The sequence below is a fragment of the Polypterus senegalus genome, chromosome 9 (assembly GCF_016835505.1).
Source record: "Polypterus senegalus isolate Bchr_013 chromosome 9, ASM1683550v1, whole genome shotgun sequence".
In the NCBI taxonomy this organism is placed as follows: domain Eukaryota; kingdom Metazoa; phylum Chordata; class Cladistia; order Polypteriformes; family Polypteridae; genus Polypterus; species Polypterus senegalus.
In genome coordinates, this window is record NC_053162.1 from 13,464,615 (window position 1) to 13,483,281 (window position 18,667).

Sequence of the window (18,667 nt, forward strand, 5' to 3'; positions counted from 1 at the left end):
TCTGTCTCACTTCTTTAGAAATTGCTAAACATATGCTGATGAGCTGAACATACAGTGCTAAGCTCAGCAGCACAGTGTTGGTGGAAACACGTTAAAAGTAACGTGCATTACATAGTCCGATTACATTTTGTAATAGTGAGTAAACTAATATTATATTACTTGTATTATTGAAGTAAAAATACTTGGGTTATTATTATCCCAGCAACACTGGGTGTAAGGCAAGAACCGAATATAATAATAATAATAATAATAATAATTTATTACATTTATATAGCGCTTTTCAAGGCACTCAAAGCGCTTTACATACAAGGGGGGGGATCTCCTCAACCACCACCAGTGTGCAGCATCCACCTGGATGATGCGACGGCAGCCATAGTGCGCCAGAACGCCCACCACACACCAGCTTACTGGTGGAGAGGAGACAGAGTGATGAAGCCAATCAGTGTATGGGGATGATTAGGAGGCCATGACGGTCAGAGGCCAATGGGCAAATCTGGCCAGGATGCCGGGTAACACCCTACTCTTTCCGAAAGACATCCTGGGATTTTTAATGACCACAGAGAGTCAGGACCTCGGTTTAACGTCTCATCCGAAAGACGGTGCTTTTTTACAGTATAGCGTCCCCATCACTATACTGGGGCATTAGGACCCACACAGACCACAGGGTGAGCACCCCCTGCTGGCCTCACTAACACCTCTTCCAGCAGCAACCTAGTTTTTCCCAGAAGGTCTCCCATTCAGGTACTGACCAGGCTCAACCCTGCTTAGCTTCCGTGGGCAACCAGTCTAGGGCTACAGGGTGATATGGCTGCTGGCTGTATACCGGTTTGTCAGTCCTTTGCCGGACTCAGACACTCAGCCAAACAGAAAAGAGTCTGTCTTCATATCTATGAAGTGTCCATTTTGGTTTAATCCAGACCTTTGCTATAGATTTGTTGAAACAGTGTAATCATGTGACGCAGCAGCTTGTGTTCATACTGCAAATCTTTGGTGGTTCACGTCGGGGATGAATGTAATTAACTTTACAGCAAATGAAAGACTTAACATATTTCTAAAAATCTAAAATAGAAAATTCTCACGTTTTGATTGTATTTCTGGTTATTTCCATGAAGGTTCATATATGGGATCAGGATTTAATAACAAATGCTGGCCAGACAAACGGGCAGTTTTTCATGTAAAAATAGAAAAAGTAATGCGTTGTTTCTAACAAATTACATTTTATAATAAATAACTGTATATCACATTAAGTTACTTTTGTTTTTGGTAGATAATGAGTAATGTAAGTAGTTGACTTTTAAAAGTAACGTTCCCCACACTGCCTGAGGGATGCAGGCTCCATGCTTGTTTTCGGACTCAGAGCTGCCGATGATGACGTTTAATCTTTTTTGCACAGTTTAATGACGCTGGAGCATTTCGCCAGGGGAGTAGGTGAACCTGTAAAGGGAGGTTTTTAAGTTGCCGGGTTTCTGCCTTAACCAGGTTACTCACCTTATCCCAGTTTTAAGTGGACATGTCAACACACTCAGTGCTGATGCTCACATTAACCTGACATCAATGATGCCCTGTCTGTGGTGTGTGGCCTGAATCCTGAGTGTAGGTAAACTTACCGATTCTCTACACGGTCAAGGCATGGGATGGCATTCTTTTTTTTTTTTAAACCACTAGGACCTGGGTGGTTGTGACCTTTGGAAGTATTCACAATTTAAGAGTACAGTGATACCAGTGGCCACCATAAGGCCAAGATAGGATGTAACAGAACTGCATAATATGTGTATTTGTTTAACACTGTTTGTGTATATTACTATTACTGTTTTATGCTGTATACAGTATATCCTTTTAAATATTTGCATCTGTGCAAGTTCATTATGTCTGACAATAAACAAATAAATCAGTGAATATACAATCAAGCATGTTAGGGCCTGGCCAGTACTTGGTTAGGAAACTACCTAGGAAAAGCTTGGGTTACTGCTAGAAGAGGCGTTAGCAAGGCTACCAGTATTCTGAAAGTGCATCCAAATGCCCCAGTGCAGTGACTTTGCTGTAAACATGGTGCCGTCCTTCAGATGAGATATAAAACTGAGGTCTGTGGTCAAAAAAGATCCATTGGCCTTCGTAAAGAGCAGGGTGCATCCTGATGTCCTGGCTAAATTGCCCTTCATGGCCCAGTCTTTCTGTCACCTTAATCATCCCCCATCTATAATTGGCTATCTCTCCCTCTCACCCCATCACCACCTAACAGCTAATGTGTGGTGAGTGTACTGCCTCAAGCATGGCTGCCGTCGCATCATTCAGATGGATGCTGCACATTAATGGTGGCTGAAGTGGCTCCCCACTCACTGAAGCGCTTTGAGTAGTAAGAAACGTGCTATATAAATGTAAAGAATTATTATTATTTATTGTCGTTATCCACGGGGATTATATTTCTTAAAAAACCTTCTTAAAACCGCTAATACTGAAGCATTGGCATTATGTGCTGGCAGACCCTATTCACTATGCACTTTTACTACCCATTACCATCCAACCCGCTATATCCTAACTACAGGGTCATGGGGGTCTGCTAGAGCCAGTCCCAGCCAACACAGGGTGCAAGGCAGGAAACAAACCCCGGGCAGGGCACCAGCCCACCGCAGGGCGTGCACACACACACTCACACACACACACACACACTCTCACACCAAGCACACACTAGGGACAATTTAGGATCGCCAATGCACCTAACCGGCATGTCTTTGGACTGTGGGAGGAAACCGGAGCACCCGGAGGAAACCCACGCAGACACGGGGAGAACATGCAAACTTCACACAGGGAGGACCCGGGAAGTGAACCTGGGTCTCCTAACTGCGAGGCAGCAGCGCTACCCACTGTGCCACTGTGCCGCCCACCCATTACCATAAACACTGAATTTTGTGTGTCACCTCTGTAAAGAGCACTTTCCCAAATATAGTGCTGGCTATATATATATATATATATATATATATATTTATTTTTTTTTTTTTTAGGCTTGTATTTAACAAAAACTCACATGGTAAAGATGTCAGATGTAAAATGTGAATTACACAGTTTAACGCCAAACTGCCATCTTAAAATGAATACAATAGTTTAACCAAAACTCATGCATAAAAGAAGTCTAACATAAAACATGTGATTACACACCAACACCAAACAGAAAAAAAAAAGAACGCTATGAACCTGAATCCTACATTGAAAGATCTTAGACTGTTGCAGAGCAGAATTTACATACAGATTTAGGGATATTGTCTTTCTTTTGGTGGATCGAGCAGATGGTTGATTCCTTCACTTTAAATTGTCTACCTGCAAATGCTATTGATTTTCTAGAACAAAGCAAGTCAAACTCACAAATCTTATCAACTAAACTCATCACAACGCATTTCTACTTGGGATCTTTTGCCAAAATACTTTCATTACCATTAAGCTTCACTGCCATTGTTGAAATTTAATAAAATTGTCTGATAAACAGTCTAAAACACTGAGAACATGTGGAATATTATCAGAATGATATGGAGACCTATTGATACAAAAGAAACCGCAAGAATAAGGCTATCGTTGTTACCGTGCAATGGGCCTCTCAGGATTTTTTTTTCTACTGCGTATGGCTGCTAGCAGACCACGTGGATCACGCAATGGGTTACACTTTTAAAGAAGCGAACAGGCAGGAACTAAATCTGCGAATAGTAGGAATTTACTGTATATGCCTCCACAATTTTGACGGACATGGCCACCATAGCTGAACCCTGTTTACAGAAAGGCCTCTGCAGACATGGGGTCGAAGAATTGTGAGGCATTAATGGTCAGTTGGTGGACAGTTAGTGAATGGATTTTGGGGAGAGAACAATGTCTACATTGTAACTGCTAGTGAAAGAAAGGGTAACACTTTAGTTTGGGTACTGCAAAGATGCATCTGTTACTCATTTCCTATCATGTAACAAGACTTTAACATCCCTTTCTTTGGGTCTTCGTAACACTTACAGAGCATCTATAAAGTGTTTATTCATCTTTGGAATTTGACCTGCTAACAAAATGTCACTTTCAAGTGGTCTGAGGTGTCTTAACTTAGTCACATGTCACTTCATATTACATATTTGGTATAAGACCTGTGAGTCCTTCATATTATCAAGTAATTTTACAGTCATGTCCTTATGTCGCACTCCACCAAGATGAATAACTTATATGCTCATGTTTTGTAAGTGTTATGAAGGCTTTAGTAAAATCTTATTACATAAGAGTAAACAAGTAATAAATGCATTTTCACAATACCTAAACTAAAGTGTTACCGAAGAAGGTATCAGTTCTTTTAGGATTTGCAGTTCACTAACAAATGGTCAGTTCACTGTAGAGTAGTGTTGGGGAGCAAGAGAAGTGTCCTTCCAAATTTAGCTAGAGATAGAGAGTGGTGGCCCTAAACCCCTATCTGAAGTAGCCTGGGTTACCATTGAATTCCGTGAACATTAATTTTCTTGGTGTTTAACTTTGTAACATTTCTGACGACATGTAGATATGCTGTCTAAAGTGATGTAGCTGAAACTGAAGTCCCAAGTAAAGACTGTTTTAAGTTTGTAAATGTATCCTCTCCTGTTTCATTGTTTGCTCTCACTGTACAGCAGATTCCTTCCGTAAGTCACCCCACTTTTTATTATTTCATATGATGCTCCGTGTTGAGAGGTCCACAGTGCAGTGCAGTTTTTAAATAAATAATTGCCGCCTGGGAAGTGTCGGCTCCAAGCGGGTGTGCGTGAACGTGTGTCACTCCAGGGTTCATGCCAGAGTAGGCAAAGCACCACACCTTTGCCCACTCAGGAGGATGAGGAGGAGACTGCACAGCAGAGGGAGCAGACAATAAAAAGAAAAGAAACAGAATCAGATTGGAGATAGAAATGAAAGGAATGGAGGTTAAAGGAAGAAAGAACAGAGAAAAGGGCAGGAATAGGATAAAGCCGGTGTGACACATAGAGGGGAAGCAGGCAGAAGGGAAGCTCCAGGGAACAAGAGAGCGGCCGATGCTCAAGAGGACTGGGGGCTACTTCTGCTGAGCAGCATAGGAGGATGAGGAGTGACCATCTACTCCAAGAAGACTTCACCGGAAGGCCCCAGAATGGCTGCGGGAGTCAGAGGGAGTACAGCTCGATGTGGCACCATGTACACACCGACGGACTGGCAACAGGGGCCAGAGCGGAATCAAATGGTTGTCTGCACTTGCAGGTTAACATCTCCTCGTAGCTGCGGAATCCAAAGAGGTTAAGCTGGGGAGACGTTGGATTTTAGAAAGCAGTACCGCAGCTTGTGTCTTTAAAAAATCCTTGGATTTTAACCTTGTTTTAATGGTTTATTTATTACAGATTTTTAACTTCCACGTTCACTTTATTTTATGAAGTATTTATTGGAAGAAGTTGATGCACTGCACTAATTGAACGCTTGTTTGGTTTTAATAAAAGTACCGACACTTTTTGCACCAACCCCTTGCTAAATGTGTGTGTCCTAATTTGCCCGGCTCCTCTTGGTACATGACTGTCGACGGTTTTGGGATGAAGAGGCTCCCAGAAGCGACAAGGGAGCGTGGAGTTGGCCTGGACCATCAAATGCTCATTATTTGCTACTCCAGGGGTGGCATGTTAAATAATGTTGCCAGAGGCAAAGCATATTTTTGCTGAATGACTTCACAAATTATGTATCCTTACTTAATATGACCCAATACACTTCATCTAAGTGAAATGCATATACATACGCAATATATAGGCTTCATAATACAGTGCGCCCTTGATTCAGTACATTAGATTTGATGTCCTCAATTAATCTCGGGGGTGAAATTTAAAATATATCCTTGGAGTAATGGGTAAAAGAAAATATTTTGGAAAAAAATTTATTAAAACGGTTAGTTTCAAATCAACAAAATATGTAAAATGGACATTAAAAATACTTTTTAAAATGTGTAAATCCTTCTCCAATTTTTTATTTATTTTTTCTTACAGTCATGACATTGAATGCAAAACATAACTCGCCTGTTTTGTGCATCTTGCATGGTTTTCTAAATATCTTGGCACTTTCACACTCTGTCCTGCAAGCTAAAAGGCTCCTGTTGTTTTTAATTAAGCACTCACAGTGCAAACGTAAGAGATAGTTAACAGATATTGTGAGTCGACTCCTAGTAACATTCCAAAGTTAACAAAATTTTACAAAATAACATTCAATATATACGCAATACAATATGTGCCAAATCAGGAAAATAAACCCTCGTTTTCTGACATGTAGCTGTGAAACTTGCACGTGCCATTTCGGTCCTCAGAGTGCAACCAAAGTGTCGTGAGATGCAGTTCTGAGATATTTGAAACTTAAAATGAAAATATGTCTTACAATTTTTAAAGGCAGTATAAAAATTAGGCACTTGATATGTACAATGCTAATCCAATTCATACTATCAGTTTTTGTATTGTTATTTTGTAATATTATCAAAAAATTTATTTGTATGAATATGCTGCCCTCACCCAAGTACCTCCTGATGCTGCCACCTCACTACCCACACCAGCTCAGTGTTTCACTGTACAACTTTTGTTGTCAACTCAAATTGTTTGTTGACCCCAAAAAAAGATAGAAATATCTCACAGTAAAATACAATATTGATCACGCTTTATGTGACTATAAGATTTAAAAAAAGGAAATGTTAAGAAAAGGAGAGATGTGAATTGGATTGTATTGTACCTGTAGAGAAAAATACAAAAAGTTGAAGTGTCCAACCCTCTGTTCAGATGCTTCCCTACCAACTACCCACATTGAATTCAGTGTGTTATAATGTGGTTGTTTATTTAATTTTTTTCCTCAATTATTAGTAGGACTTCCAAGTGTTCCCAGTTGGGGTCTTTGAAGACAAGGAATTCATTTCTCTTTATTCATTTCTTGCTACAAAACCTGGTTTTGGATTGTATAGTTTATTTCTACTTTTTCTCCTGCCATTTTCCTTTCTGATGAGCGCCTGTATATTGAGTACCTGTCGGTAGAATGCTGCCGTCGTTGTTAGGGGCTTAATCACAGGGTATTAATGCTGACGCTAACAGTGCAACTGGTTGAAGGGTCATCTACAAAAACATCAGTTCTCTTTCTGAGATTTTGGACCAAAAAACACTCTTGGCCTTCATTGCAAGGGACAGTTTGTTTCCCCATTAGACTATGTCTATGTCCCAGTCGGCTTCATTTTTTTTTAATCTGCTATCTCGTATAGCAAAACACAATGTCACTGTTGACAACGCCCTGCAGAAAATATTTGAAGTTTTTTTTAAGGAGGAAACAATGAAAAGTCTGATAATTTCCTAATACTCCCCCTCAAACTAGCATGCATTTTTCCTCAAAGCTTTAAGCCATCACAACATTAGAGCAATCTAGTTGAGAACAGGCCATTCACCCCAACAAAGCTCACCAGTCCTATCTATTTAATTTTTCCAAAGTAACATCAAATTGAGTTTTGAAAGTCCCTGAAGTCCTACTGTCTACCATACTACTTGGTAACTCATTCCATGTGCCCATGGAAAAACTTCCTAATGTTTATGTGAAATTTACCCTAAACACATTTCCAAATTATGTCGTGTTTTTATTGTGCTCATTTTAAAGTGACCATCTTGATCTACTGCACTAATTTTAAACACTTCAGTCAGGTCTCCTCCAAATCTTCTTTTGCTTAAACTGTAAAGGCTCAGCTCTTTTAATCTTTCCTCATAACTCATCCCTGTAGCCCTGAATCAGCCTCGTCGCTCCTCTCTGGTCCTTTTCTTGTGCCATTATGTCCTTTTTGTAGCCTGGAGACCAAAACGTCACCCAGGACTCCAGATGAGGCCTCACCAGTGTGTTATAAAGACCTGAGCAGAACCTCCTGTGACTTGTACTCCACACATAAGGGCTCAATATAACCTGACATTCTTAATTGTATCTAAAAAGAAGCAAGATTCTGGTAAGAAAAATGCTTAATCAAACATGATTAATTACCAGCTATTTGTTTTGATTTATTTATTAGCCGTTATACTAGTTTATGACAGGTAATTGAATACATTTAAAACTTTCTGATTGTTTTGCCTTAGGTGTACCTTGAGCACTTTTTCTCTGTATCCTTGTGGGTCTATCTATCTATCTATCTATCTATCTATCTATCTATCTTTCTATCTATCTATCTATCTATCTATCTATCTATTATATAGTGCCTTTCATATCTATCTATCTATCTATCTATTATATAGTGTATTTCATGTCTGTCTGTCTGTCACATCTTGATGTGTCCACATATACTTAAAAAGAAATAAAAACATTTCAAGGGGTGTACTTACTTTTTCACACAAGTGTATGTGCATTAGTTTACAGCACAAAGCTGAATAGGTCAGCCATTGTAAATTTCAAATTTCAGTGTAGGAAAGAATGAACAATGCAGGCCTTCATAGGCAGACGAAGTGCAGAGGATGGATGAGATGTGCTTAGGGGGTCACTTGATTCCAGCAGTTTTGTACTAGTGATGGGTTCAGTTTAGGAGCTTAAAAGGAAAGGAAACCTCTGGCCATCTGTTCAGGATTGTGAGTAGTCCTGTTAATATTTATGATATACAATTTCTTTCCTCCCCACTGGCTGGAATGTCTTCTGAGATGCCACAGAGGTTGTATTACAGCCAATATTAACAATATTAGGATTAATATGAAGCACCCCATATTTACTGTATGTTGCATATCCTGGACTATACAACCCTCATTAAGAAGACAAAATGATTTTTTGTTGTAGAAGAGTGAGACCATAACCCTCCTGCAGAATTCCAAATTGGGTTTGCTCCCATTTTGGGCCCAGTGCTTCCAGGCTTTAAACTTTTATGTGCCTGTGAGCCTGAGCTGAATAAGCAGCTTAGAGGATGGACGGGACCACAGTGGCTTATCATTGTTCAAAGCTGCTTCAAGTTATTTGTGTTGGACGTCCACCTTTTTGGCTCTTCCCTGTCCTTTATTATGATCATTTGATATATCTTTCATTTTGCTTTAGGGTAGTGTCAGAATTTTGAAGCCATCTTTTGGAAATTTCTTCAAGAAAAGATAGCAAATATAAACTGCCGTATCAAATATGAACATATCCATTTTTTTTTTTGATAAACTATACACTCAGAATTTGGATTCTCGCCCTCTTAGTATGCACCTTTTTTTTTTTTTTTTCTTTTCCCGTTTCCCAGAATCATCCCAGGAGTTTTATTAGCCTTTAAGCTAGCTAACGTACCTCTATTAGCTTTTGGAAGATAAACAGAGGGTCTTCTTTAGGTCTTGATTTTAAGGGGGGTATTGGGGGCTCTCCATTAGCAGACAGTGAGAAATGCTTCATTAGGCCTTTCCTATAAATTTAGACTAACGTGTAGATAATGTATTTGATCTCTGGATTTTAGCTTGGTATTCTGCTAATTAGAAATCTTTTGAAGAGTTCTTTTAGTAGCTAAGGCTGAGTACCTTTAAAATCTTTTGAAGTTGTCTCATTTTTTTTGTTTTTTTTTTAACACTTTAAACCTGTTTTGCTCATCTAAGAAGTAACACATTCATAGGTGTGCTGCTTTACAGAGATAATCACATATCTTAGGTGCTTTGTGAAATACAAAAACCTTGGGCTAATTTCTTTCAAACACATGAAGGAACGTATTTGCTTTTTTTTTTTTTTTTGCAAACATGCGATATTACACTGAAACATTTTTTCTCCCTTAATTAGAATTGTGCTTCAACTTTACATGGTTGTAGCTTACCTTTCAGTGTACTCTGACTGCGGTTACAATTTGATTATGACCTTTTGAATTTAGTGTAATTTTGAGGTTTTAGTCAATGAGGACCACCCTGCGGTGGGCTGGTGCCTGCCCAGGGTTTGTTTCCTGCCTTGCACCCTGTGTTGGCTGGGATTGGCTCCAGCAGGCCCCCATGACCCTGTAGTTAGGATATAGCAGGTTGGATGATGGATGGATGGATGGATAGTCAATGAGGGCATTATGGGAGATGTTTTTGCATCTTTTGATGTTATCACATAGCATAGTCTTTCATAACGTTCTTAACACTGCCATCATCCAGGCAGTATGTAGAAGCACTTAAAATGTTAGGTTATAATGTGAAAATTGTTGAACACAAATCAAGGAACATTCTGCAAAAACTGTATAATGCAGTGGTGTGGCGACATTTGGGGTCCTGTGAAGCTCTGGTCACGACACTGCAAAAAAGACATAGTAGCACCAGAAACTGCACAGAGGAGCGGACATATGCACGCCAGGGCTAAGAGGATTGGCGTACTTGGTAATTAAACCTATTTAGTTTATCAGAGATGGAGGACCTAATTCAAGCTGAGACATTCTCACAGACTTTGATAAAAGTGATCCATCAGAAAATTACTTTAATTTAATACTGAATTGGGTACTTAAGAGCACCAGTGAAAAACATGATGAAATGCAGAGGAGATTTTTCTTTACATAAAGAATCACGAGAATCCAAAACAAACTACTGAGTCATGCAGTTGAAGCGCCAACCTACAGAACCTTCAGCATTTTCACACCTAATTCATCTGATACAATTTTTTCAAGCTCTGGTGTGATATCCGCCTAACTGTGGTTCATTTAGATGAATGTGAACACGTCCATTGAACTTTGGGTGCAGACTAAAACAAGCAGACCCAGACCCTTTGGAAAGGGGAGGTCATGATGTGGTCCCAAACAGACCCTGGAACGGTTCACATGAGGTTGGAATTTGACCCGAAATGGAACCAAATGACATGAAATACTGTGCATCATATGGGAAGCTGTACGTAATTAAGGACTGTGGTTCACAGCATAAGGAGGTGAGTGCTAACATGGAGCATTAAAAGCATTACAAATGTAAAAATAAGTATGCACATAGGTAAAAGTGTAACACAGTTGTCATAAGCAACTCACACAATTATCAGTCAGTCACACCCAGCCTACCACCTGATTCAGCCTCAGAGCATCTCGGTCACGTGCAGGTCTAGCAAAACACATACAGAGGTGGCAAGAAGCGAATAGCAGTGCTCTTTGAGACAGACGATCAAACCCCTAATGAGACGCCACGAAAGTGATGCACACAGGTGGCGGAGTCCTCTCAATGTGATTGATTTTTGATGCTTAGATGCACTATATTGTGGTGGTCGAGGAAAGAAAAGTCGGTAAACCAAGAGGAGTTTGGGGTGCCAACCCAGCCCTCCCTCTTTAGTCACAGTTCTTTTCTTATCAAAATAAAGTTTGATGGCATGAAAACAGTAACAGAGTCATTGCCACATAGCAAAGTGGCCTCGATGACGTCATCTCAAATAAGGAGGTTCACTCTCTGATCATCTCCTTGCTCATAGATCCCCTCATTCAGGCTGTCGCTCCCTTTAAAGCCCTGGACCTGGAATGTTTGGGGTCATTTGCCTTCACTGGGAGTCAGCTTGGGACTGTGGAGGAAGAATATGACAAGGCTGTTAGCTGTAGTGCCCCCTCTTGGCCCGGGATAGAATTACATACCTGGGAAGAGTTTAGATGGTGATCCATAGATGAGCATGCGTGACATTGATGAATCTTCTGGATATATGGAGACAAGGTATTGGAAGTCATCTTCACCCTCAGAGAAATGCAGTCCTTTAGCCTCATTTTAACTAATTGTCTTAACTGTGAGAGATGGGAAGATCACTCTTTTTTGTGAACTAAATGACCAGTTGAATTGCATTGTTGCTCCAGTTGACAGCCCTCAAGCAACTGGTTTCTGTGATACTGTAATGTGTTTTATACGTGTATTTTAGTCTGTTTAGGAATTGTTAGTGAACAGGATTCTGTTTCTGAGGTTTACATTTAATTTTCACAGTTTGATGTTATTAAATCCTGTCCTGTTTTTTGTTGTTCATGTGGCTTATTTAAGATGCATCACATGATCATGAATCTTGCAGAAGTTATATTGAAGAAGTGATGCTATACATATGCCGATGGTTTCAGTAAGCTCAGTGCATAAACGACGTCTCCAAAATCCTTAGTACAGTTAGCCTTATTTCTAAGTAATCCCTGCAGGTTTGATTTTGACTTTTCTTTTGTTGTTGACTCATGATTCTCATTTTTCCCTTTTACTCTTTTTTTGCTTGGTGTTTTTGACCTCCCAGTTATGAAATGTCTATCTATCTATCTATCTATCTATCTATCTATCTATCTATCTATCTATCTATCTATCTATCTATCTATCCATCTATCCATCCATCCATCCATCCATCCATCCATCAACTGTGTTTTTCATCTTTTGGTCTTGGTTCCATCTCACAATATTCCTTAGTCACTCTTCTGTACCTTAGCAGTTTTATTTTATCATAGCTTGTCATGGTGAGTTACATGTAGATAGTTGTAGTTACATTATAATTGAGTTCCTCGAATGGCCGCACTAGAAAACTGACAGTAATGGGGGTGCACATTGCCGCTTTTTCCAACTCGCTGTGTTTTTTCTAAGAAAAGACTGTGAGTGGAATTGCAAGAAAAGTCATGCAGAGTAATGGCAGCTTTAGCTACCTCACACGTCAATGGCTTCTAGCTTTAGAGTAATCTTTCCCGCTGAAACGTATCAGTGACTGTTTGAAATTCTAAGTAAATTGTGTCATGAGATTTGATTTAGTGAAATACTCCATTTACTTGTTTAAAAAAAGTTGAACTGATTTGTTTGGCAGAACTTTCCTCTCCTAATATCGTGCTAGATGTTTATATCTTTATATAATATGCTACCGTGGCTGTCCATTTGTCTGTCCAGAATTTTAAGTCACCTGTAGCTTGCAAACCATTTAAACAATTGACCTGAAATTTGGTACACATATACTACGTCTACTATCCGCTTTCGGGGGGATGATTGACCTCCAAAGTTATTCCTCTTTTTATTTTTATTTTATTTTATTGTAGAATCGACTCTCAACAGCAGCCAGCAGGGAGGCCGTGCAGCACGTGCGTACGGGCACCATTCTCATTCCCTACCACCTTCGCCGTCACTTCCTCTACCTCTTCATATCTTAAATTATTCTTGGGGCATATTGAAGACTTAAATGCCAGCTTAAGTGAAAAATGAAAGAAAACGTACTAAGTAATTGCATCACAAACACCAATTTAATCAGTTTTAATGTGAAAAGATGCAGATGAAAGAAGAGAAGAAGCAGGCCGCAAGGGTGGAGAAAAGAAGAGCTGCTCAGGAAGCAGCAAACGCATCAACCTCTGAGCAAATGAATGCTAAACGTACAGAGAAAGAGTCTGAAAACTAGAAATGCTCAAGTCAAGTGTATTCACTGCACGTTATTGTTTAGTGTGCCGTTACTAGTATATAAACTGGTAAGGTCTGTTTGACTGTCAAATAATTACCCACAAACTACTAAGGCTAGAACCTTGATATTGATCTTTATCAAAAGCTTATGACCTCATTGGTCAGATAGGTTATGGAAATTTAAAATGTTTAGATAGACGCAACCTGATGGTTATTTTTACAGTCTTGTGTTTCAGGTAAAGTGATCAAGAAGTCAACTGTTAACCACCATAAAGAAAGAATAAGAACAGCAGTGACATCTTCTGAACCTCAAGCACATTGCAGAATGTGATTAAGTGGCACAGAACAAGAAAGAATAAGAAGATATTGAAATATATAAACAAGCAAGAATTTATCATGATTAAAAAATTTTAGTTAGCAGCAACCTGTTGGCCATAAGGGAAAGCAAAGTGACCTGTGGTTGTGTGTTTACAGAAAAAGAATCAAGAAACCTAGTGGTTACCAAACTAGTGGCAGAAAGAAAAAGAAGAGCAGTGATGCCTACTGAGCGTTAAGAGTGTTGCTGAAGACAATTAAGTTAAGAAGAACAAGAAAGAATAACATGACAAGACGCTGAAGCACACAAACAAGCTATAAGCAATCCTGAATGTAGCTAATATATTCTAGAAAACTCAATACATTTTATGTTGCAGCTGCTTGGTGGCCACTTTACTGTCAAAAACCACCAAGCCTATCTGTTGATAATCCGTCATCAAGTATAAGTATTGTGTTTATTGATCATCGAGCATCAAACATTTTTACATGGAAATAAAGGATTGCAAAGTGATTGGAAAACCAATATGATAACCACACAAATGGCAGAAAGAAAAAAAGAGCAGTGACATCTGCTGAACGTCATGCCAATCGTTGAAGTGGTGAAGAAGGAGATTAGAGGCCAAAAAGCATTGACAAGCAAGAAGTAATTCTCAATAAAGAAGAGCTGAGCAACAGACAAACACAATGGCTAAATGGCATGTAAGAGAAAGACCAGGATACCATATGTAAGAAAGAGACATAGTGGCACGGTGACAATTGAGAAGATCGTCAGAAACTGACATTGATATTTCTACTCAGCAGAGTTACGTCAGTAAGCTGTATTCTTTCATGCTGAAAACAAAAAAAAAATGTTTTGCTAAAATAGAAAAGTTTTGTTTTCCAACAGAAGTTTTTCATTTTTTTTTTCATTTTTATTACTATTTAATTTAATATTGTTTCTTTGTATCAGTATACTGCTGCTGGATTATGTGAATTTCCCCTTGGGATTAATAAAGTTATCTATCTATCTATCTATCTATCTATCTATCTATCTATCTATCTATCTATCTATCTATCTATCTATCTATCTATCAGAAGTAATAAAATGCAGAGTGACTTCTAGACAAACTGTATCAACAGCTCCTTATCTTTAACTTGGTTCTTATTTGCATTTTGCATTTGGACCATAGGTCCTTGTGTTTCATTAGTTTAGATTATTATTATTGTCATCATCACGCAAGATGTCTTCTGATCTTATTTGAGTGGCAGGATTGAGATATGATAAGTAAGCCAGGCCCCTGTGTCACCAGCCCGACCCGTCTGTCCGTCCATTTTGTGTCATTTCATGTCTAATGCAGTGTTGAGTGTGCCCGCAGGGTATATTGGCAGTGTCGGGTGCAAGACAGGTCCCACCTCAATGTGTGTCTCTTCAGTGGGGTTATTCTGACTTCCTTATTAAACAGCCATTGTATTATATATATTGGATGTTATTTTGGCGTTAAATCCTTTTTCAGTTTGTGTCATTGGGGGGTTTATGCCACCTTGATGAAGGGTTTACTTCAGTTTCTTTCAGTGCAGTATGAATATTGTTGTTTCATTTTCTCCCCCTCACATTTTTATTTTTGGTTGTGCACATAGCCCATCTGTTTTTATTCACTCATTATGGTTGAATTCAATGAAAAGCTTGAAGAAATAGTAAAAAAAAAAAAAAACTGGCTACTTTAAATTTTTCTTTTTTCCCCCAAGTTCATTAGCATCCCATGATTGTGCATGTAGAATTTTACTTTGAAATGTTCAAATGACTTCTTGCATAAAACCTGTTGAATGAGATTTGTCTCCTGGCGTTTCATAGCTTTTTAGCTGCTGTATAATTTGGATGGCCTAACGTGTCGTACCTCGCTGAAATAACATGACCTGCATATAAACATCTGTACGTGATTCTTCTTTAATTAGGTTCTTTAAGATGAAGGAAAAGGCTTGAAGAAAAAGAATCTAATTCTAATCCCCTTCTCACTTTTTTTTTTCTTTTTTGGCTTTTATCTTAGCCATTATCTCCTGCTATTAATCTGTTATTTAATGGTGACTTACAGAAATCCAGGTATCAGGATCACCTAAACAGGCCTGCGGAAACGTCACTTTCATTAATGGAAAATTGTTTTGTTTTCACAGAAAGGAAGTGGAGCTCTCATAAATACAATGAAAACGAAAGCGAACCCTGCAATGAAAACCGTCTACAAGTTTGTAAGTGTTATGCTTTTGTGTGTTTATTTTAAAATACTGACCACAGAAAAAGAAATGTATTCTTGCAGCTAAAGGAGGTAGTGGTTATGGCACTTTAATGCTAATGCAAATGACAAGTGTCTTCCTCTGAAAATGTCCTTCTAATGGTTTAAGGAGGTTCTTTTTTTCCTCTTTGATGACAAATGAAGTTGGAGTTGCACAGTGAACTTTTTTATTTTTTATATTTCATTTTGAAAGATGCCATATTGCAGTTGAAAATAAAATCAAGCAGACTCTTTTTGACATCTTTACTTATCAATACGTCAACGCAGATTCGCTTCAGTTTTGGGTTCGACCGCACCTTTTATCATACGCCATAATTTGCTGATAGTAAGTTTTAAACAGGAGAAAGTAGGGTGAAATGACACCATTTATTGGCTAACTAAATAAATTACAAATGCAGGCTTTCAAGTCAGCTAAGGCCCCTTCATCAGGAAAGGCGTAACAAAGAAACTGAAAAATACTCTCGCTTATATTGGGACAGCAAAGTGATTTTTTTCTTTCATCTTAACAAACTTTTTGTTCTAATGTTAGCAAAATGAATACGTCTGAGATGAATTAACCCTGAAAGAAGAGAACAATGAACTAATAAAATGTAGAGATGAGATAACCATCACTAGAGAAAGTCCTGTAAGGTTTTCTGAAGTGCATTGTCTGTAAGATCGGCCATTGATGTAGTCAGCTGGTCAATCAGTCTGTCAGTCCACATATCTGCTCATAAAACTCTTGTCTCTGTTCAGACCATTTTGTTGAGTGTCGAATTTAATCATAAGTTTGTATTCCCATTCTCTCCGCTCCTGTTGGGTCTTGAAATTACCCATAAGCACAGTGACCCTCAGATCCTTTATGCTGTGGCCATTACTGTTTAAGTAAGTAAAGTACGTTTTACATACAGAGACAAAGTATAAACTCACAGAGGCGGCCTAATTTGATTTATTATTTAGCAGTAAAAAAGACACTTTGCAAATGTTTAGGAACATCTGTACACCTGCTTATCCATGCAATTACCTAATCATTACAGTGCATAAACGTGAGAAGATACAGGTCAGGAGCATCAGTTAATGTTCATGTCAAGCTCCAGAATGGGGACATAATGTGACCTCAGTGATTACCTCTGTAACATGATAGTTTGGCGCCAGACAGGCTGCTTTGAGTATTTCTGTAACTGCTGATCCCCTGGGATTTTCACAATCAGCAGTCTCTACGGTTTACTCAGAATGGTGCAAAAAACAAAAAGCTTGTGATGAGCGGCGGTTCTTAGAACAGAATCGCCTTGTTAATGAGAGAGGTCAGAAGTGAATGGTCAGACTGGTTTGAGCAGACCAAACGGCTTCAGTAAGTCAGATGTTTGCTCTCTATGACTGTGGTGAGCAGAAACACATCTCATCATGTACAACACATCAAATCTTAAGGCAGATGATCTTTAGCAGCAGAAGACCACATTGGGTTCCACTCCTGTCAGCCAGGAACAGAAGGCTGAGGCTGCAGTGGGCACAGGCTCACCAAAACTGGACAGCTGAAGACTACAAAAATGCAGCCTGGCCTGATAAGTCTCGAGTTCTGTTGAGACACACAGATGGTAGGGGTAGAATTTGGCATCAATAGCATGAATCCATGCACCCAACCTGTCTTGTGTCAACAGGCCAGGCTGCTGCTGGTGGTGGTTGTGGTGGTGTGATGGTGTGGGGAATGTTTCCTTGGCACATTTTGGACCCGTTTGTACCATCCTTTCATGGTCACATTTCTACCCATCTTCTAATAGCTACCTACAGCATGGCAATGCATAATGTCACAAAGCAAAAGTCATCTCAAACTGGTGTCATGAACATGACCTTGTGTTCAGTGTTCTTCGGTGGACTTCTCAGACACCAGACACACCAGATGCAGATTTACAGCCTGAATGTACAAACTATGTGATGCAATCGTGTCAACCTGGACCAGAATCTCAAAGGAATACATTGTGGAATCCATGCCATGAACAATTAAGAAGGTTTTGAGAGCAAATGAAGGTCCTACTCAGTATTAGTGTAGTGGTCCTAAGAATTTGCTCTGTGAGTGTGTAGTGTGATGGAAAAAAGGGCGTCAGTGAGCTCAAACCCCAACACACACACAGTCTCGGGTTCAAAAAAAGCTGGCTTATTAACCAGATTCCTCAAACAAGTAACAAAAAGCACAGATTTCTCTCTCCACAATTCAGTTCTTCCCCACAATTTCTCTCACAGCCTCGCTGCCCTCCTCCAGTGGAGTGTTGCCTCTCTTCCTCCCAGCTCCAGCTCGCCTGGCCAAGAGAGTGCGGTCCCGTGACCATGTAGGTAGGATATAGCAGGTTGAATAATGGATGCATAACATTTACTCATTGTCACACCCTCTTGGTCCAATTGTGGATCACATTGTATAGGACTGTGGTGAAACAGTGAGAGATAAATCCATTGATGAGGTGGTTAATTTAGGCTCTGCGTAATGCCTGAAAGAGTGAGATTCTGAGCACATTGCTTCTGGTATGGGGGGCCTGTTCATGGCTCCTGGACCCCCTGTCTGTGTTAGGGTGTGGAGTTGGGTAATATGGGATGACCTGAGAGTATAACTTCTGCTTCTGTGGATTGAGAAAGAGCCATTTGAGCATGTAGTTTGGGTGCCCCTTTCGCATAGGACACACTTGGGAGGATTAGATTTCTTGATTGTCCCAGGAGCATCCGTGTATTTTTCAGGAAGGGCTGGATGACGTCACAGTGGATAGGTAGTCCTGGTCAGCCATGCTCAGTGAGTTGTTCCCACGGCCCTCAGCAGTAAAAACAGAATGAAAATGTGGTGCGGTGGTCTTATTTTCA

General features: G+C 39.5%; 1 protein-coding gene across 7 annotated transcripts in view; it reads left to right on the forward strand.

Moving 5' to 3' along the window:
- dennd1a (DENN/MADD domain containing 1A) overlaps positions 1 to 18,667 on the forward strand; it is a 1,078,084-nt gene that overhangs the window by 838,118 nt on the left and 221,299 nt on the right. For all 7 annotated transcript variants that reach the window (XR_005634853.1, XM_039762706.1, XM_039762705.1 and 4 more), the window contains exon 17: positions 15,729 to 15,800. Coding sequence is in view for 6 of the 7 variants with exons in the window: in XM_039762706.1 (XP_039618640.1) it covers positions 15,729 to 15,800 (72 nt within the window). In the remaining variant the exon portion in view is untranslated. The remainder of the gene's footprint in view (positions 1 to 15,728; positions 15,801 to 18,667) is intronic.